Genomic DNA, 22295 nt, shown 5'->3' with positions numbered 1-22295 from the left:
GAAGCTTAGAGGAGGTGAAAGACATGAGAAAAGTACAAATCCTCTCTTGGTGATCAGTAAGGGACTAAACAAAAAAAAAAGGACCTGAAGTGCTATTGAGCTGCACGAGTTGTGCAGCTAATTTTGAGAGAGCACCTTGGTAGATAACACCTAGCCCCTCTACAATGCATTGCCCCCAGCTATTCCACAGCCTTGGGGACAAAGAGCAAGCGCAATCAAGCAAACCTTAATTCTTCATCCTTACAAACATCATCCAAGAATTTCAAATGTCACAACCTATGAACTGCTTACAGATATCACCTTAGAGCCTCGTTGCTGTATCAGGCCCAAGGCCAGCCTTCCCACAGTAACCAGTCCTGGCTCTTTGCGCAGCCAGCTCCCAGTCGGATGCTGCGCTCACAGCGGAGGCGGTGCGGGACGCGGGCTCGGCCCCGGGCCGCTCCCCGCGCTGCCTGCTGCCCCCTGGCGGCAGCTCCGCGCCGCGCTCCGAGCCTCGGCGGCGTGGGCGGGCCCGCAAAGGAGCGCCCGAAAGGCCTTTGGAAAGGAAACAGCTACCGGACAAGCTGGAATCACCGATTTGCATTCCATTCTCCCAAAGGGTGAGGTGACTGCCCACCTCACCCTTTCCATCCCAGAGAAGGACCGAGGTGTGCTCCAGGTATTGCTGGGCTTCCTTGGCACTGACTCCCCACCGCTATTCAGGCTCCTTTCCTCAAAAGCCCATGTAAAGCTGAAAAGCTTTATTCCTCACCAACCCTGTGCTGCTCCCATAGAAAGATTTTCTTTCTTGCATCCACCATTCCAAAAATGAGATTTCTTCCAGGCTAAGGGTCTTCTGACTGCTCTTCCAAAGTCTCCCTGGTCCAGGGAAGAGGATGTGGCATTATGGCAGCGCATAGTCACAGCCTAATAATAACTATATCCCTACTGCCTCTCCTGTCCACACACCAAACACTGGCCCAAAGCCTTTCACTCGTCATACCAAGACAAAGACAAGAATTGGTTTTTAAGGCAGTGAATGCTGTAGCAATTACCCTGTTCCTCTCACATGCACCTAGTAAAAGGCAGTTCAAAATAAAAGCAGTAGCCTCAAGTGCTTTCAATGAGTCTTGTCATAGTTACCTTGTTACTCTATCAATTTTATTTATTGAATCAATATTTTTTGTTCCAAAGTTAGAAAGTGTAGCTCCAAAGGCAGCAAGCCCCTTCGGAGCAGAGAAACCAGGATTTGGTAATGATTTGAATTTAGTTACACGTTACCTTCAACCTCTCCAAACAACAGTTTGATAACTAAGGAGAAAATCCAAGAGCACCAAACTGCAAATGAAAAAGAATAAAAAAATAAAAAAACCAACAAACACAAACCACAACACAAGAGAAAAATAAACATTTCATTTCTAATTCAGGAACACAGAAATAGTGAGAAAATGGAGCTGGACAGGGCCTGAAGTTCTTGAGCCATTTATCAGGTGCCTAGTGCAGGGAGAGAAATATTACTTCTGGCAGTTATTTCTCTAATCTATTTTAAAGGCTTAAAGTATAAGAGGGTCCACATTGTTCCTGCCTGGATCTCTTCTTGTCTTTTTCAAAATCACCCTCTAGAAGACTCCATAACCAAAATCTGAACACCTAAATCAGTGGTGTTTGGATCACCTCATCCTCCAGGAAAAAAAAAAAAAAAAACCACTGACCCAACATTCTCAAATACCAAGCAGTTTTAAGGCAGCTTTCAAAACAGAAACAAATAAAAGAAATTTTACTACTTCCAAAATTAGGAGTTTAAAGAAGCTAACATGATAAGCACATAGATAATTCAGGAAAATTCAACCACAACCAAACAGTAACATAATAAAAATTGAACTGGGAACTACACAGGTGAGTAATGGAAACATAAAAATGACAGCAAGCACCTTCCACAAGGGAAGAGACTTTATATGAAAGAATAAGATAATTGTCTTGTAGCTGTGCTAATGTACCTATCAAAGTGACATAGTTTTATCCTTTCCTTATTTAATAGAACCTAAATTTAATAGAACCTAATATTAAGCCTTATCCCTCAAAATATGTTTAAAAATGTATTAGGAATTCTACTACTTTTGGGTTATATTGCCTTGCCTTATACTGGTGTAGGCAAACAATCTACTAAGATGAAAAAATGAGCTCTAAGATACAAAAACCAATTTTTTTTATGCTTTTCAAGAGGCAGAAGTATCTTAGACTGTTACCAGTCTTGTTTTGAAGCCAAGAATGCTAATAGTTTGCTGGCCATTTCCAATCATTGTGGGTCAGTCCACAGCTGTGCAGGCACTCCGTTTCAAAGGCATCTTTCACACTTCTCAGTACGTTTCTCCAGACTAAATTTCTTTCTGAAAGTCACAGTCAAAACATAACCAAGTACCTGACTCTGCATTGCTGTGATCAGGTATTGCCTTAACATTTACAGAGAGAAAACAAGGACAGCAAACATCCTACCACTGCACCCAGTAAGGTAACTGTAAACTGAAAGACAGCTGAAATAACTTGCTTGCTGAAATAACTCTTCTATGTGGAATATCACCAGTAGCACCTTGAATAGCAGAAAAGCAAATTCTGGAGGTAAAATCATGAAATAATGATAATTAAACAGTAACTCAGAATAGCAAATGCCAGATGAAGTACAATTTATGAGGTGTTTGCATGTTATTGTACTGCAAAAAACAATGACCAGCCCAAGCCTCAAGACATTACTGACACTTAAGAAAACAGTCCCTTCAGTCTTTTCAGTGTCAAACACCATTTTTACAATGCATATGTGAACAAATTAGGCAAGTGATCCTTGAGGAAGCAAATGGCAGTATTTATGATTTAATAAGAGACCAGAGTCACAATCTGTTCAGTTCTGAGCAGGTCAACAGTCATGCCCCTTGTTTTCCTCCTTTATACTAATGGGAAGCACTCTGAAACAGCACAGACACCCGATCCTAAGCCTTGTCAACCCAGGCACCACCTAATGTACTACCAGTCTGACAACATGCAGAGAAATCTCTCACTGAATTTGGAAAACCATTACCACTTTTATACCTGAGACAAATTATTGATCTCCTTATCTGTCAGTATCATGAATATATTTTTCATGGAAAATGCAGCTTTACACACTTAAAGGATGATGCGTCCATTTCAGGCTTGTTCATTCTTAGGCAGTTGTTTCTTCAGAGAGCAGCAGTTGAAATTTAGATGTATGTTAGATGTTGTGAAGGAAGCTGATCACAATTTACACATCCATTTCAGTCTAAGATTCACCCCACCTGCCTTGCCACAAGACAGCAACTTCAAAAAGTCCCTTTGTTTGCTGCAGAAAGTCACAAGCTGAGAACTATAAAACCACAACATCCTGAAGAAGAAAACATCTGAGCAACAGAATGAAAAAAATGTAAGCACATGTACACATAAGATCTGCTGCAAACCTTGGACTGCACTTTTTGGTTTCTGCTCTGCCACTGAGCCCACTCAGCTCTTTCAGATAACATCAACAGCTGTGGAAGATCATCAAAGCAGACTGTTCTGCCCCTAATAAAGGAGATGACTGTCAGGCTCAAAGCATATAAGTATTGTGAAAGAGCAAATCCAGCTCAGCCAAGAGAGCTGAACCAGCTAGCTAGAGGCTTGTGCTGAGAACACAGACCAGGTACATCCAAGTCACCTTAGACTGAAAAGGCAGGAAAACATCTAAACAAAAAATACCAGTATTATCATAGCCTGTCTTCTTCAGTATTTTCTTCTAAAAGGGTAACAACAAGAGTTCCTCAGAGATTCCTTTACAAGGAACAAAAGGCCAAGATAAGCAGTGTTTGCCAAAAATACAGCAAGGGTTGACAAACCAGTGTGAAGTGTTCACTCCACAAGTGCCAAATTTTTAATTAAAAAAGACCCATTTATTACAACAGAATATTACAAAGAACTAGCTTCAATGATCAACAAAAAAAAACTTTACAAAATGCAAACAATGTAATTTCCGACTGTGCAGTGACAGATATCCCAAGTTTACAAACACAACATCTTTTTGTTTATGCCCACTTAAAAATCATTTCCAGTCTGCTTTATTTTCCATCAAATACAGTACATTTATCCAAAAAAAAAAGCATGTACATTCAATATAGAACATTTTGAGCAAAGCTACAATCTTAGTTCCCATTCACAGTATTTTTAGTGCAATGCACTAACAGGGCCAAATAGTTCTCTATCCATAAAAGCATTTTTACTCCTGATCTTGTGATCAACATTTAGATATATTTTATACAAAAAAAGTATATATGAACACGAGGCACCTCCCTAAGTAAGGGAGTGAACCGATATAAAAAACACGGTATTTCTTCTGATGTACAATACCTTTCAAATTGTGGCAATTTGACACAAATCACTAAACAAAATATTTTCTAAAAGATAAACAACAAAAAACAAACAAAAACCCAAACAACAACAAAAAACCCGAAACAAAACCCATGATTGCATGAAACCTGCCAAGAACTTCATAATGGTAGGCATGCAACTGTTTTACTACAATCTTGATTAAAAGGTTAAAAAAGGGTATCTAAACATTTTCCAATTACACAAAGTCAAGTGTTACGCATAGTGGTCATTTATGATTTTGAGAGAAAATGTATTTTGAGTTTCTCCCAAACTATCCTCCCTTTTTATTAATATTTTATGAAATAAGCTAACATTATAAGTGGTTGTGCACAGATTGTCTATAATACATCAGCAAATATTCACTACCTTCATATTAACATTAGTGTGTTGATCTTTCAAAAATAAACTGAAAAAATAAACTGCAACTATCATTAAAGTGCTTGTGTATAATTTTTTTAAAAATTAAAGAATAGAGGAATGTGGATATTCTTGTAAACTTTCTAGATGTTTACAAAATTTTCCTGTGAACCACATATGGAAACAAAGTGGAGGTCTTTGAAGAAACTTCAGCACAGTGAAATTCAGAATGTCCTTGAACTGGGAAATTACTCAACATGAACAAACTGAATTTATGGCAAAATCTAAAAATTAGTAGAATTCAGCCAATAAACACTACATTGTTTGCTCTTATACATTCATTTGTAATAAATTTAAAACAGTATATAATATAACATTTGCCAAAGTAGGCTATCACATGAAAGTTTGAGCTGTCCATCAATTAGCACTGCCAGGGAGGACCAGTATGCATGAGTTTTCTGAAGATTTTCTAAATGAGGAAAATCCACCTTCTTTCAAAGCTGCTGCTCAATAACTTGTCTCTGGTATACTCTTTTTCAATTTCAGGAAGTTTATTCTATACTGGGTTAAACTACAACTACCTAGAGATAACTGTTAATTTAGAACCATGTGGATTTTACTTCAACTGCTTCAGTGTTTTGGGAAGTGGTACTGTCCTACAAGCAGTCAGAATGGTTAATATTGTAAGGAAAAAAAAAACAGCTTATGAAAGTATTTCCTCCTTATAGTACCATTAGCAAGAATTAGCAGTTCCACAAACAAACTGAAGTCTTTTTTCATTCAAATGAACTTCAAACTTTCCGAACATCACTCGAACCTATCTGAAGAGAAATGGGAATAAATTAATATTTTGAGATCACCCATATAATTCTCTTTTAAACTACACAAGATAAATAATTTACAAGGTTAAATTTTTTATTCTTATTCAAAATGCAGGAGTCACTCCCCCTCTAGAATTCAGCACAATTCAGGGTTCAACTCAGTTCATTTTTGAAGTTCTGCCTAATTTGGTCAGGATTTATTAGAAAGTCATGAAAGCACCACATCACAATTTAATATAACTAGGTGGTTTCTCACTGTGAAAGCTGAACTCATATGCAAATCACCTCCCAGCAAACAGCATTTCAGTGGTGAAACACAGAACAAGGCACATATACTTTGCTTTCTTTTTGTCAAATATGCTAGAAAGATGATTCTTTATAGGGATGTTTATAACTCCTAAAATTATCACTACAGTCTCTCTTCATCATACTTTTGTACAATCCCCAACCTTCAGCCACCAATTGGTCAGTTTGAAATACAAAGTGACTGCACACAAATATTTTCTTTTTTAAAAGGTCCTCTAAATGTAGGCCATGGCAAGGCCTATGGAAAACTGAGTAGCTACAAATACAACCCCTCCAAGCGTAAAAAATTCCGAGAGCACCACATAAGCAAGAGTTCAGAAAATTCTATGGCAAACTTCAATACATATTGATGCTTAAAGCAAAAACTTTGACAAGATTTGAAGAATTTAAAAATCTAAATGACCATAAGTCTCCAAACCTGGGCTTATATAAATAAGCATTAGAAGAATGGAATTCTAAATTTGATGACTTCAAAGGTATTTGCAGACACTTAACCCATAATGAGTTTAAATCAAAGCAACTAAGCAACCAAATCACATTAAAAAAACGTGTTCTATGCACTTTTGTTGACAGTGTGCTGGCAATACATATCAAAATAAAAATTTAAATTCACAAATGCTAATTCCAGTAAGTTCATAGAGATTTTTTCTCTTATCAGCTTTTACTTTAGTACTTTTAGTACTTCTTCAAGTGGTCACAGCAAAGTTAATTGAGTTAAGTTATTCAAACCAAAGAAAATTACCGTTAATTTAAAAAAATTACTATTTTAAAAATGCACTTATATTAGCTTTATTACAGCAGATGCCTTAAGACAGTTTAAAGAGTTGACTTAGTACAGTTTAATCTACATTCCATCTTTCTACAATGAAAAATTTAGATTTTTAACTCTTTTCCAAAATGCTAAAAAAAAAGAGAAACAAATTTGACATCTACTTTTGCATTTAAACCACTAAACCATAAAACATATGGGAAAATATGTTTTCAGCAATAAATCAACAACAGGGAAAGAAACGCAGTGGTATTGATGGGTTTTTGTTTTTGTTTTTTTTTTTAAAAATAGAAAACACTTTTTCTTTTTCCTCACCAGACAACAGCTTTAGATCTTGTACTTCTGCCTTTGGTTTTACTTTCTTCAGGTGAATGAGATACGTTTGCTTTGTGGGTTTTCTTATGATGTTCTAGAAAAGCTTTTCTGGCAAATGCTTTCCCACATTTATTGCATCGGTGCAGAGAAAAGTTTTTTGTTACTTTCACTTCAATGCCAACATCAGCTCCTTCATACTTTTTATTGGGAGAATTAGAGGTGACATCCTGTTTTGAACCAATCTGTTTTGTTTCATCCTTCTGAGAGCCTCTTTTTGTCACCTTATTTAGAACAAGATCAATTGGCTTCTTTATTGCTCTTATTTCTAAACTTGCCGTTATTTTCCCAAGGTAGCGCGGTGACTTTTTGTGAACCACAGTTATGTGTCGGATCACGTCCCGCTTGCGACGCGTTTCATAAGAGCACAGTGGACACCTGTAGTATTTAACATAAATATTATTTCCATCTGTGTGTAGTTCAATGTGCTTTGTTAAATTCTGTTTAGACGTAAATTGGCGCTTACAGAGTTTACAGTAAAGCTGCTTGAAGTCAAAGCCAGCTGAAAGTTTTGGCTTCCTGGCTTTTTGCTGGCCACCTGCAGCAGATGCATTGGTTGATTTAGGGGTTGATTTAGTGGTTGATTTGCAGGTTGATTTAGAGGTTGATTTAGGGTTTTCAGGGTCCTGTTTAACCTTATTCTTCTGTGCTGACGGTGTGTTCTTTTTCTCATTTGAATGATTTGTTCCCTTTAATTCATTCTGGGGAGAAAGCACAATGGAAGGGGGTGAAGGTTCTACAGAATCTGCTGGTTCAACTTGCATTTCTGTGCCATTGGTGGTATTGTTGGGTCCTTTCTCTCTTTTAGAGGTCTTTCCAGAGAGACTTATCTTGTGAACAATTTGCATATGCCTTTTCAGCATTATCTGTGAACTATATTTCCTCTTGCACAGAAGGCATTTGCACGCACTTAAATTGTATTCAGCCTTTGAAGACGACTTTTGTTTTCTGGTCTTAAGAGATTTTTTAGCAGAAACAGTATCCAAGAACAAAGGTTGCCCAGGCTTTGTAGCTATATCAGGAGTAATGGAATCCCTTCTTAATCCTCTATGAACTTCATCAAAATGCCTCCTTACATTGGCTTTTGTGGCAAATGATTTATAACACACAGGACAACTTCTACCTAACGTGACAAGAACATTCTTATTTCGTCCTCTTGCAGAGCACTGGTTTGCCTTCTTTTTTGTTTCTATATACTTCTTTAGTTCTTCCATCTTTTTTTTGTGTACTTTTCGAATGTGCCGCCGTACACTGCGTCTTGAATGAAATTCCTTCCTACAGAGGCAACAAATCAACTGGTGGCCATAATCAGAATTATCCAGAGAGTCCAAGTCAGGATTTACCGCTGGAGGCTGTTCTTCAGGAGTGTTCTTGTTTGTGACAGGATCAGCAGGAGGTAATTCTACAGTATCCCCAGCTGGGACTGGGGCTGGAGCTGAAACAGTCTTGGGTTGCTCAGTGCTGGGTTCCTGGATCTGTACTGGAGCTTGATCAGGGGTATGGCTACTTTCTGTGTTCTCATCTGGGCTATCAGTCCTGGACACATATTGAAATACAGCATTTTGATTCGTTTCTATAGGTTCCAATGTAATTATATATTCTTGCTTATCTACCCTTGGATAGATTGCTTCAAGAAGGTCATTTATGGCTTGACTCTGCTTATCTTTTGTATCTGGGAGGTCTGTGAAAAGAGGAAAAGGTATTTTTTAATGATTTGGTAATTTCCAAATATTTAAATTTCAAAGTAGCTTTTAACCACTACGTGAATTAAGTCTACAAATTTCCACAAATCCTCTTTTGTACTCTCTGAACACTCAAAGGCTTTGAGTAATCAATGCAAGTTGCCTTTTTATTAAAAGCCAGCATCGGAAATAACCCTCCTGGTGTGCTAATGTGAAAACCACCTGAACTAAAAATTTGTATGACTGGAATTAAGCTGGTCTTTAAAAAACTGTATCAATTGGAAGAATAACATCATTCGACTGAGCTTGTTCTGCAGGTGTGCAACTAAGCCTGAAGTATCATTAAAAACCGATTTTCCTACTGTGGGATACAGGCACTCATAATAAAGGAACCTAATTCTGGAAATAAGCCCTTCTCTGTGAATTCTGAACCTCTGCGAATCTTTACCAAAGGATGAAACATCTGTGTGACCTGAGCATTGCATGAAGATATAAGTAGATAATATTTCACAGGTCTCAGTGATATTCTCCCTTTAAATGCCAAATTAGTTCAGTGCTCTAGTTCCCAGTGTGACACTCAAAGCATCTGCAATGGCACAACTAGGAAGCTGGGGTCCTACAGCAAAAAGGTAAGGCACTGATATGACACAGTTCAAATTACTGTGGATAATTTTAAAGATGTGAGTCCTGGTAACAGCTAATTAAAAACCCGCAGTCAGAGTTGTTCCTTCCACACACCCAGAAATACATGCAAAGTGCCAGTACAAAAAATAGGCATTTTGTAGCTCCAAACCCATTTTTTAACGCTGAATTTTTAGCAGCTTTTACAGTCAGTTTTAAATGAGCCTATCTATATAGCTTTTACCAAGAGTTAAAAGTCTTTCCTATTTTATAGCACCTTTTAAGACTACTTCATGACTATAGTGAGTGCATGGATTTTTTACCATGGTGTGCTGAACTTTGATTCCTGCCTCTTGTTCACTCTCTTTTATTTTTTGAAAAAACTCTCACTTAGTTCAATAACTATACTCAATTTTATATAAAGCACAAGTATTTATACAGTTTTGTTCAGAGTGTGCAGCATTATTCCTTTTATTTGCACCTCTCATAGTGAACAGTGGAAGTTATTTTATTTGTATGTTAGTTGCATGTTATTTCATATTAACATATGAAAGTTAATCAGAAAGTTAAATGAAGGCTAGAATGCCAGGAGCTGGATATGAAGTCTTTCCTCAGGGTAACCTTACTTTTCTTAGAAACTATCACATGCACTTTTAACCTTGCTTAGAAGCTACAAGTCACCCCTTGTCACAGAGAAGCTCTGTGACTCTCTAACTGGCCAAGCAAGCTCATTTAAGGAAGGTGACAGTACCAGCCTTTTCACCTTCTCCTTTCAGCTGACACCATGTGCGAAAAGAATCATCAAAGTATATCTCTGTTTCTAATTTTTGAAATACTGAGGCAGGAAGGCATTAATCAGGAAAGAAAATTCCTCATTGTACCTATATTGATCTAGTGAAGAGATCAAGATAACTAGCTTTACAAACACTTTTAAATGCTGAGTCATTTCCAAATTAATCAACTTTACTCAGATTAACAAAAAGTCATCACTGGCATGAGTAATAAATTTCTTTTTTTCATAAAAAAAATAGTTCTTAACTTTTTCCTCATCATTTAAGTAACTTCTTTTAATATAAAGCTTCTTTTCCACAACAAAGATGTTGGGCTAGGCATGATCACAGGGATATGTTAAAGCAGCATACAATGAAGTGAAGCAGGGGAAAAGAGACAGCATTATTCAAGATCCTTAAATAAAAGGGTAAACTTGTAGTCTGTGTTTCATACTGACTAAAACTAAAAGACTGCGTCCATGACATAAGCACTGTATTCTCTCGGTACAGGAGAATATTAAGGATATTGACTCAGGTCACTTCACAGGACCAGCTGAAATCCATCAGAGCTATGATGGCCTAAAACTGAAACACCCTGTTAAGAGTCACTGTCTTCTGTGAGATTAGCTTCCCAGTCCTTTGACATACCTTTGGTATCTTTCACAGTAAAGGACAGATGGGAAAGAAAAAGAGGAAGAAGGAATAAAAACTGTTAAGGGTGACAATTAAAAGACTAGATGTATAAACTAGCTATCTAATTATGATATTGGCATATCTTGGCATGGCTCTTGGTTGTTAATTCATATAAAGTCATTGCTGTAGCTCCTTCAATAAAATAAAAGTGATCTACAAACATTACTACAGAAATTTAGATCCACCTCGTTTTTTGCATTTTGTTTCAGATATGTTTTGTAAATGGTAATAAGAGATAATTTTTTCAACTTCACAAAGCTTTATTAAACATTTAAATTAATAAAACTTACTATCATCCATTTGAAGACTTGGAGGACAATAAAACTTTTTATGAGTAATTAAATTTGGTAATCCTCTGAAGAGACTCCGGCACAATTTACACTCAAAAATGGTGTCCACATCTCTTAACAAGATATGTTTAAGTTGTTTCGTTCCTGTAATAAAATAAATATTACACTTATGGAAGGCTTTCTGTTAATTTCTTAATTCACATCATCCCATGAAACTGGAAACATTGAATAATTACAACAGCATTTTATCTTTTGCTGGTGCTACTTCATTTGTACTGAAAGTTTATGATACATGCTCCAAATTTCACTATGAAGACAAGACTGAGATGAAAAAAAATCCCTCAAGGATTACACACATTACAGTTTACAGAGAAAGTGCAATGATTTACAATAAAAACTAACATCTAATATTAGGAAAGAGTTCTTATATGGTATTTGGTTGTTGCAATACAATTGTCCAATAGGAATGAAGCACCTAGAGCATTTAAAGAAGTCTGTAGTATTTTTTGGTTAGGATTATCCTACAGTGCTAAGAAAACAAGACACATACAGCTATTTCACATAGAAATGGCACCTGGGAAGGCAAAAAACTAAAGGATTGAATAGACCAAAGAGAATAACTAACAGGTCAAGAAATGTTACTACACTTAGATATCTAACCCAAGTCCAAGATGATGACAGTTAGGCGAGATAGTAGAAACGCAGGCATATTTTCAGCCTGAAGGAAGGAAAATACATACAACTTAAATCTGAAAGACCTGTATTAAAACATAGAGAGTGTGATAAAATATGCCAGCTTTACAGACTATCACTCATTGTATACAAAGATAGTTAGATCTAGCATTGTTGAAGTATTCCAGCTCCTGCCATTTTTTTACTCTTCAAACTTAGTCCTCCATTTCTCATCTCATGAAAATTATGAATGTAAGGCCTAAAATTAGCCACAGATTATTAAATGATGCTTACCCACTCCAAATTAGAAAGGAACACTAACTAACCAAATTCAGCTATTCTACCTGTCTTGATTTTTCTTAGAATTTAGTTATTCAAAACTAATCAAACAAGGAAAAATATAATGACCTAGACCATCAATAAATAATTCCAAACATCTATGAAACAGCAGTGGCAAGACATTCTGCAAGCTGAACTACAAGGTCAAGTGTTCTGTCATCTCATAACAATTCTTTTAAGAAATCCTTTCATAGATCAAACACACTGCAGAACTATTTTCTAAATTAAAATCTTTCAAACATTAAAAATTTCATAATAGGCTATAGTTCTTCAATACAAATGGGCCTTACCAAGAAAACTTATTTCTTGGTGCAACAGGAGTACTACAAAGCTTTCTAAATCTGAGTTTCAGCAAAGCACAGTGTCTTCTTCAACAGTTCCTTAAAAATGGTATCCAAACTTGACCATCTGAGGCTACCACAGTTTCTGTCCCCTCCTATGCCTTCCCAAGCCATATTCTCTGCTCTTTCTTTGTGTGTTACTAACTTCACCCTCATTTGACCTGCATTTTTACAAAGAGACTACCAAACTATATTTACTACTATATTTAGATATAGCAACAAATAAAAACTGTACAGAGTTCCTCCCAAAAGCAAGTTGTTTACTCTGATCTCACCTACATTTAAATTTCTGCATATAAATAAAACCCAGCTGAACAAAACTGAAGATGCTCCATGTAGATAAAATTCCATGCTGCTCATGCATGCTCTAGGCACAAGCCTCATTCTCAAAAAATAATTCTCCATCACTACCCAGTCAAGGGAGATACAGGTTCCTCATTCTCTCCCCTGTTATATTCAGTCCCTGTTCAGGACTGAAAGTTTTTTCCAATAAAAATTACTAAATTTAAGAATTACTGGATGAAATTAAAGGATTTATGACACATTAGAGATCATACCATATGACATGGTAGTCATTCTGGCTTCAGATCATCCTTATGCATCTGTGAAACTTTTCACAGATGAGAGTAAAGAAAAATTATTGGTCCTTTTGAAATAAACTGCAGACATTCAGAAACTTCTCGAAACAGCAAAAAAAAATTAACTTATGAAATCTTCTCTATTTTGTAGCTACATCTAATTGTATATTGTGATGATAATGCAGGTGATACCTTGTTGAATTCTGTTAATATGTGTAAATGTTGATGCAAGAATAACATCTAAGTCACAATAAATCAGTAGAGAACACCGATCATAAATATCTCTATCAGAAATTCCAAAATTTATTACTTTTGCAAGCAGTTTCTTTTTTAGAAAAAAAAGTTCAAATTCACTTTTTATTCTTAATGCTTTGAATGACAGAAGCTTTTTATAAAATTACTTTAACAGTTACATGCAATACTCTGTCATAAATTACTATTCCTTTACCACAAGAATCAAATAATCTCTTTCCATAATGAATTGTCGCTTGTTCAAAACCAGCCAGTAAAATCTTTGTCTAAGTCCTCTTGCTTTCTGTCCAACCTCCCTGACGCAGCTGACTGATGATATCAAAATAAACTATCAATTTAACACCTCCAGCAAGGACGATCTGGAAGCAGCTCAGAGACAAAGTACCAACAACTAGTTTGTGCTACTACCAGTAGATATTCCATTAATCTGCTTCAAGCAAAAGAATCCTGTCATGCATCTCTGAGGCCTCAAGCAAACTAAAAAAGGTTACTAATGAATAATCACACATCCTGGTTTTGTATTAAGTTATTGAAATACTAGTGGACAATTTACATACTGTGTCCATTTACAAGACTCAGACCTGACATGCATCTCATTGCACAGCAGCAGTGTTTTTATACATGACACAATTCACATGATTAAAAGATCTACAGGAAAAAAATCTAGAAACACGTGGATAGTAGCACTAAAGAAGTTGTGAAAGTAAAATGTTTTGGTTTGCCATCAGAAGTGTAGAAGCAGCTTGAAAACACTGAATCTTCCCTAGCACGACTCCCCAAATGCTTAGCTGTTCATTGCTATGTATTGCAACTCCCAAAATCAATCAAGGAACACCTTAAAAGTAATATGATGAAGCAATTTAAGATGTTCAAGAATAAGCTTTTTCTTCACCTCAGGAGTTTTATGATAAACTCATTAATAATAGCAGCAGAAATGATGCAAGGCAGAACAACAAACTTAATTTTTAAGGTTTTTGAAGGATAACTATACTGCAAGATCTGTATCTTCATTACTTTCTATGAAAACCCTTATTGAAAGGAATACCTAATTCCAAAAATCTACAAATATTTTGCAGATATGGACAAAGTCAGGTGCTGGTTATTTTAATACACTGAATAAACATAACTCTTTTAACAAGGTAATGAACTTCTTAAGGGTCAGGCATGGTTTCCTACCTGATCGAAAACACTCAATGATTTGTTGAATACCAGATTTTGATGTTTGCAGAGGCTGCTGCAATAATGGAGGATCACCAGGTTCCAACAGATGCACTGAAATATATAGAAGGATAATAAGCCTTTAGAAAACACTCAGGTAGTTTTTGTAATCTAGGAATCTTCTATACATACAGTAAACTAGCTAAAAAGAACAGCCAGGACCACAGTAAAAGTAGCCTTACTCTAAAATTTTCACTTATATTGCATTAAAAAACAATCAACAGTGAATTTCCCAGCTATGATACCTTCTGACAGTTTGCTGTCATTTTGATCACTTTTTCTGTCTGTATTCAAAGCTACATGTAAAAAAACATAGAAACATATAAATATATAAAACAACATTAACTCACTAGAAATGTTCATCAATTAAAGTAATTCCCCAGAACAACCTACTTGACTCCCATTGTTAAAACCATTAGAGTAGTACAAAAGAGAATTACCAAATACTGCATTACCAGCATTACCAAATACTTCCCAGCACACTACATGACTTCAATGTTGCCAGTATGCATCTAAACACTGAAACCAAATTTAAAGTAGCAATGACCAGAAAAAAAAGCACAAGCATAGCTACACAGCATATACCAAAAAAACCTATCACAGTATTTTTAACCACAAAAGCTATATTCAATAAACTCTTCAGGCTCAAATAAACTGCTGGGGAACTACTTTATTTCTGATGTTTCTTTCCATATCATAAATGGTGGAATGTTGGGGGACGCAAGACAGATGATGGACTTTGGACCTGGTTAATATAAAAGATTTGACAACAAAATGCCTTGGCAAAAACAAATGGAACTTTGAAAATTAGACCTAGATTGCAAGAAGATTAAATCAAACGGGTTTACCAGAAGAAGAAAATCTCATTAAACTCTTCAAGCAAGAGATGTTGTTATATGCATAAGTTTGTGTATGTGATTTTAACCTAATCATTGTAGTACACATTACTAGTCTCCCTGAAATAGTATAGAAGCATTTGTATCCCACAATAATATTGGGTTCTGATCACTGAATTAGTCTTCCCCGTCTCTCTCCATCACCGACACATATTCTTTCCAAAACCTATTGAAACTAAAACATATATTGATCAAAATTTTTAGCAATTCCAATATGCAGTATTTAGGTACATGAAAATTAACAGCACTCCATTGCTGTATATAGATATGGCAATTAAGCTTTGCCCAGAGGGAACCCAAATTTACAAGAATAAGAACATTTCTTGAAGCATGTGTTTGCAAAATCATTAGTTAGATCTTATTTTTTATTTCTTATTGACTAAACAGCCATCCTGACATTTCATAAACTGTCTCCCACCTTAACCATTTGGGTTGATTTTAACCCCATTGTAAGGTTTTCATTTCTAAATGTAGCACTAAGATCTCTAAGAAATTTATTTTTAATAAAGGCGAGGTGAGGCATAGTATGAAACTATTTAGAGATAATAAGTGCAAAAAGACTTAACAAATTATGACTGGAACACTGAGCTAGAAGGTTATAAATAAATTCTATATATAAATTCTAGCTGAATTTATATATAGAATAAATATAAATAAGGTTATAAATTAATTCTATATATAAATTCTAGCTGAAAAGAACATCAGAAAACAAAGCACTGTAAAAAAGGACAACAGAATGAACATTCCACCCAACTATCCTGGTACCATAATATAATATTATAAATACAAACACATAACAACCATGACGAATCAGCTAATCATTTGGGGATCTCTAACACAATGGCGTATTGTATTCTACTAACCTAATCCCTACACTTCAAAATTTGGTTTGTATATAGCCCCTAATATGCATGAACAACACCAACTGACAGCAACAGGAATAACACAGGTGAAGCAGACCTAACACAGCACTGTTAATTTGTCTGGCTGAAAGAAAAATATTTTTGTCTTTTTAAAGCATTAGAACAACTCAAAACCATTTCATCATCAACACAAAGTAATGTTTCTACTAATTGAACAATATCTACTCTCACATTTCACTAAAGGGGCATAATCTAAGTCACTGTGCTCACATTTTCATCTGTTAATTCCCCAAACTGATGCCTTTCTTCTCAAAACAGAAGTGAAAGCATCCAACTAGCACCTTTCTTTCAAAAACGTAAGTGAAAGCATCCAAATAAATGCCCCAACAAGGCAAAAAGAAACAAAATTGTCTTTAAAAATACTAATTATAACAATATGCAGAATAATTTCAAAAGCATCTAACAGGTTCGCTGAACCTTCAGAATATTCATTACAGTTTCCACTGATGGCATCTTTCACATCACTCAGGCATGGAATGTAAAGAGCTGTTCTAGGTGAGGTTTTTCTCCTCTGAGACTACGATTTTCAATTTCACCAGAGTTTACCAGAGAAGACAGAGTAAAAATATAAACAACAAATGCAACTGATTGCCAGAAACACCATTTTACCAAAAAAAAACTGGGAACACAGCACTTTTTGGAAACAAAACGAGGAGCTGTTTTATACAAGCTCTTGCCTTCCTCTGCTCACTTCATACAACACCCATGTGGTGGTCTGAGGATTATCCCACAAGCAGGAACTAAAATATTCTCTTCCTGAAATGATTTTAAGGTGACAGTTCAAGGATACAAAACAAAAAAAAAAACCAAAACAACAAACCATTTCAAACAAAATTCATGCCTTGAGCTGACACTCGTGATATACAATTGCATCCTCACAACAGTTTCTGCAAGCTTTTAATGAAGGAGACATGCAAAACAGCCGAAGGATCACACACCACTATACCTGGTTCACAGCATCCATGGTGATGGTGGTCAGTCTGACAACACTTGTCCCTTAGAGGCATTTTCTGTGCGCACGACCTACTTTCCTTCTACATCCAGCAGCTCTTTTCTGCTAAAATAAGCAAATTAGCAGTGACCGCCGAAGCACAAGCGGCTCAGGAGCGCGCCGTCCCCGCACACCCACTTCCTACGGCAGCATGGCCGGGCAGGCCGGAGGCAGCGGCACCCCTGGCACAGGAGAAAGTCCCATTGTTTTCGGCAGGTCTCACGACGCCCTCTGCAACGGCCGCGGCGAGCACGGCCCCGCTCCCGCCCCGCCGCCACCTGCGCCTCGGCCGGCCGGGACAGCCCCAGGCCGCCGCCCTCCCCGCCGAGCCCGGCCCGGCCGCACGGCCCCGCGCCCCCTCCGTGGCGGCCCCGCCGCGTTCCATCCCCACCTCGCAGCCTCGTCCCGCAGCCCCGCCGGTGGGACGGCGTCCCTGGGGTCCCGTGGGGAAATCCGCGTTACCGACAGCCCGGGGCAGCAGCGCGCCCGCCACGCGCGGCCGGGCGGGAGGGAGGGAGGGGCGCGCGGCCGCAGGTAACAGCGGGCGCCGACGCCGGGACGGGGCGGGCGCGACGGGCGAGTGCCGCGGGCCGGCCCTACCTGGAGAGGACGGGCGGCTTTCCCCTGCCCGAATTAAACTTTATTCGCCCCTGTCCCGCCAGAGCGGCGGCCGCTGACCCCGGAGCCGGATGGGCACGGGGGCAGGAAGTGACTGCGGTCCTGGCGGCGAGAGCCCGCCCAGTGCGCAGGCGCCGCTGCCCGGCCTGGCGGCACAGGTGTCGGGCGGCGGGGCTGGCCCGTCCCGCCGGGCTGTACCGCACGCGGGAGGAGCCCCGGGCGGGCTGAGGCGCAGCGCCTGCCACGGGACCGACCCGCCGGGCGGAGTGCGCGGCGGGAACCGGCGCCGTCTTTGTCCCGGCGGGGAGAAAGGCCCGCGCTGACCGCCGCGCACGCCCGTGCTGCGCAGTTCTGCCCTAGGGCACCGGTGCCCGGACGCACGTGGGAGCAGCCAACATCCCTGGAGCTGGCATTTCTGCCCCCCTTCAGCCTGGTCTGCGCCATTACAGTGTAAAAAATAAACGAAGCAAACCACCGGTTCTAGTAGAGCTACCAAGGAAAAGCGTAGGTTAATGTTTTGAAGACTTGGAGGAAAATGTGTTCTTAAAGAGAATTGTGTGATGCCTATGCCAAATACCGGCTACAGGACGTCGGTGCAGCGCAGTGAGTGGCAGGGCAGCCGCTGTCTCCCTACACGTTTCCACAGAGTCCTGCTTAGTCCTGTGCTCTCTTAGTGCGCTTCTGTAGGCACCTCGGGTTGTTAAATAGGTGATACTTGGTTTTTGCCAAAGGAAAGGGTGAGATTCAGTCTTCATACGCTTAAGGAACAACTTTTGCCGTTGAAGAAAAATCTGTAAGGTAATATCAGGAATAAGCACATCATCCCAGGAAAAAAATGCATAGTGATGGTACTAACACAAAAACAGTCTGTGAAGGTTTGGCTTGTGATAGCATCACTTAATGGAGATAGGACTGATGGTTTGAGATGAAGTTCCAAGTCACATTACAGTCTGTGCAACAGTAAGATGTCTCACACTTTTTCCAAATCAGACGTGGAGAGACCTTACCATCTGTGGCCATCAGCTTGTACACAACAATGTCTTCTTTTAAAATATGGATATTGATTTAATCAATAAGTCTTTTTCCAAAGCAGCATGAGACCAAATTCAAACTCCATCAGTTGCATTTGGATTTTGGTTAATGAACTGGAAGCCCCTTAAGTGTCAGAGAACAGTTCCAACAGCTGAGTGCCAAATAGCATCTTAACTCTGAGGTACAGCAGGACTCAGTTGAAACCTTTGTGTAAGACAACCAAACACAGGTCATTGTGTATGTCCAGAGATGCTCTCACCTTGAGTTTAGCTACATCCTGAGCTCTGCTGTGTTTTAGACACACAGTGGAAGAGGCATAATCTCTGCCAGCCATGTTCAGCCTATGTAGAGAGCACTTGGATAAAACTATAAAGCTCATGGGTAACCAAGTGCAATGAACACAGCTGTCAGCTCTAGTTCTGCACAACAGCCTACTGACTTGTACTTGCCTGAGAAGTATTAAACGTCTAAGTATTTCTTGCGTTCTTAGGATCCCAAACTGGACACAGTGTTGCAGATGTGGCTTCACAAAAGGCACGCAGGGAATAATCATCTCCCTTCCCCCACTGTGCTGTTGATGGGGCACAGTATAGTGGTAACTCTTAATTACCTCAAAGTTGCAATGTTGATCCTCATTTCACTGTTTAGCTGGGACCCACAGGTTCTTTCTGCAGGCCTGCTGTCTCTTTAGTGAGTCCTCAGCCTATACCAATGCTTGGGGGGTTTTGCCCTAGGTGCAAGGCTTTGTCCTCTTAGGATGTTCTTCGGCTTGTTCAAGGTGTCCTCACAGAGCAACCTTGTCCTCCAGTATGTCAGACACTCCCTGGTTTCAGCCACTCATTTCATCATAAAAGACCATGACATGGGTTATACAAAATGTGCCTTTTTGCCTTCCCCCTCTCCAATTTTAGAAATTCCAACTAAGGTCAGGTTCTCTATTGCTGTATTTTTTGGGAGGTGGAAGTGCATATTTTTGCAAGATGGCCAAACAGCAACTGAAATCTTCTTCTATCTTAAACACATTTTCATAAATTTTGTGTTCCATTACTTTGTGTGAACTTTGTGTTCATAACTTAAGGAAGACCTTAAGTGGTCACTGTTGCATGAACGTGTAAGTCTTTGTAATTTAGCTGACCTTGTGACCTCATTGTGGGTGGAAGACCATAATCTGTATATTGCTGTTTAACTCCTCAGGTGGTTTACAAAGTAACTAATTAGTAACATGAGCAAACAACCACACCCAAATTTTGACCAGTCAGCCAGACACGTGCAAGGCGTCTCTGGGACTGATAAAAGCTGCCGGCACAAATCAGGCAGTTCCATCTGACCGAGCAGAAGGTGCCTTCAGGAGGGTGCTTGCAGGGTGGAGTCCTTTCAGCCAGGGGCCAACCACTGAATAAGAGAAATTTAGATCAGGGTAGGAAAGATTCCAGTACAGCTCACTTCACAATACAGTGCTGCTGTTGTTCACCCAAGAGGTTAAACTGGAACTTGGATCCAATTTGAATTTCATTGTGTGTAAAAAGAACAAGCATATGATGTTGCCTGACTTTGAAAAATATAATATTCCTCTGTAAAATATGAACATGAAAAAATATGAAGTAATTGAAATTTATAATAACTTTCTTTTTGTCTTGTATAGAAAAGATTCAATGAACATGAAAAAGATTTTTAGAACAATACATAATTCTTCATACAATCCATAATTAGCTTGTATCCAGGAAATATGGAAATTCCCAGTGAAACCAGATACAACGTAAAATGAACAGGATGCATTTGCATATAACAAAGGTAAGGATGAAGATATTTTTGATGTATTTCATGTAAATTCTAGGCATAAAATATATTATTAGGGAAGTGGGGTTGAGTTTAGCTTTTATTCTCTGGGCAATGTTCTCAACATAACCAGCAGATTTTGAAGCAGCATCTTTATTTACTCATTGTCTCGTAGATGATGTGGAGCTGGTGAGAAGTTTTGAACTAAGTCCTGTTACAACTTGATGATCAAATTGTTTTTTAATTGTTTCTGGATTGTGAATATGGCTTTGAAAAATGCAAAATTCAGAACAATTTTTATTAGTTACTGGACTGTGCTTTCGAAATATAAGTATTCTAGCAAGGGAGGTATATTTCTGGTAGAGGATATTGAAATTTTGTCTCAAACAGTTGTGATACTAGGTTTAGTATCTACTCAGAGGTTTTGTCTTGCCAAAGGGCTGGCAGTAACACCTGCTGAGATGCCTTGTCATCTGTTTATACATCTAAGAGCTGTAAGATTTGATTACTGAACTTTTCCTCTTATGCTATGACCACTAACATTTTTTCTGTATTTGGGATGCATTTTGGATGAAGCACCTGGCTTCACAGTCATTTTTCCTAGGAGAAAATAATTATAAGTTGGAGTGAATTAATACTGTGATGCTGCACTGAACAGAGTTCATTTTTGCAGAGGTGAAGGTAAAGTTGCATTAACCTTGAAGGATCTCATGTGTAATATGTGCTAATCAAGAAGTATCACAAATCATAGTCATACACTGTTTCACTGCAAATACAGATATTCCAGCATTCCTTAATATATCACTCTTAGTCTATTTACTCGTTTGATGTGTCTTAATGTAATGTCCTTGCTGAAAGCATCTCATGAAAATTGTATATTCAGAAACTCCATATTAAACAAACTAAGTATTAAAAGTTGTAACAAATTAAACATAGAAGCCTGAGAGAAATTCAGACTCCTGCAAGGGCAGAGAGACCTCAAGGAATTAAAAAGATGGATAATCACCAACTGTATGAAGTTTAATAAGCACAATCTGCACTTGAGACAGGGCAACTCTGGTTGTGTGTATGGGCTGGGGAACAAGAGGCTGGAAAGCAGCACCACAGAAAGGGGCCAGGGGTCCTGGTCAGTGCAAGCTGGATGAGTCAGCAGTGCCCTGGCAGCCAGGAGGGCCAGCCCTGTCCTGGGGTGGATCAGGCGCAGCATGGCCAGCCAGGCAAGGCAGGGGATTGTCCTGCTCTGCTCTGAGCTGGGGCAGCCTTGCCTCTAGTGCTGGGGGCAGTTTTGGGCACTACATTTCAAAAAATATGCTGAGTTATCAGAAAGTATCCAAAGGGGGCCACAAGGATGGTGAAGGTTCTGAGAGGGAATCCAGATGAGGAGCTGCTGAGATTTCTTGGTCTGTTCACCCTGGAGGAGACTGAGGGGAGTCCTCATTGTGGTCTTCAACAACCTCATGAGGGGAAGTGGAGGGACAGACAGACACTGATCTCTTGACTCGTGTAAGAAGTGAACAGGTCTTGGGAGAATGGCATGAAGCTGAGTTGGAGGAGATTTCGGTTGGATATCAGGAAAGTTTTTCACCAAGAGG

At 38.7% G+C, this 22295-nt stretch overlaps 1 protein-coding gene and 1 long non-coding RNA gene across 9 annotated transcripts in view; one reads left to right on the top strand and one right to left on the bottom strand.

The window, feature by feature from the left end:
* Nucleotides 1–1376: 1376 nt before the first annotated feature.
* Nucleotides 1377–18006, bottom strand: ZNF800 (zinc finger protein 800). 5 transcript variants are annotated; one of them, XM_050970067.1, is made up of 6 exons: nucleotides 17878–18006; nucleotides 17233–17343; nucleotides 14426–14521; nucleotides 11068–11211; nucleotides 6955–8692; nucleotides 1377–5560 (listed from the first exon to the last, which is right to left on the bottom strand). In XM_050970067.1, the coding sequence occupies exons 2-6, from the start codon at nucleotides 17291–17293 to the stop codon at nucleotides 5551–5553; spliced, it is 2049 nt and encodes a 682-aa protein (XP_050826024.1). In that variant the 5' UTR covers nucleotides 17294–17343; nucleotides 17878–18006; the 3' UTR covers nucleotides 1377–5550. The 5 variants fall into 5 exon arrangements, with proteins under 5 accessions (XP_050826024.1, XP_050826025.1, XP_050826023.1 ...); XM_050970068.1 differs by having other exon boundaries at nucleotides 17233–17340; XM_050970066.1 differs by having other exon boundaries at nucleotides 17669–17993.
* A 2264-nt stretch (nucleotides 18007–20270) lies between these two features.
* The window catches only part of LOC127059140 (uncharacterized), a 31990-nt gene continuing 29965 nt past the window's right edge, over nucleotides 20271–22295 (top strand). For all 4 annotated transcript variants that reach the window (XR_007776617.1, XR_007776614.1, XR_007776616.1 and 1 more), the window contains exons 1-2: nucleotides 20271–20441; nucleotides 20570–20718. This is a non-coding gene — a long non-coding RNA (uncharacterized LOC127059140). The remainder of the gene's footprint in view (nucleotides 20442–20569; nucleotides 20719–22295) is intronic.

This window comes from Serinus canaria, chromosome 1A (genome assembly GCF_022539315.1).
Source record: "Serinus canaria isolate serCan28SL12 chromosome 1A, serCan2020, whole genome shotgun sequence".
NCBI lineage: Eukaryota > Metazoa > Chordata > Aves > Passeriformes > Fringillidae > Serinus > Serinus canaria.
The sequence above is the reverse complement of the archived record's forward strand: the minus strand, read 5'-3'. Positions and strand labels throughout refer to the sequence as shown.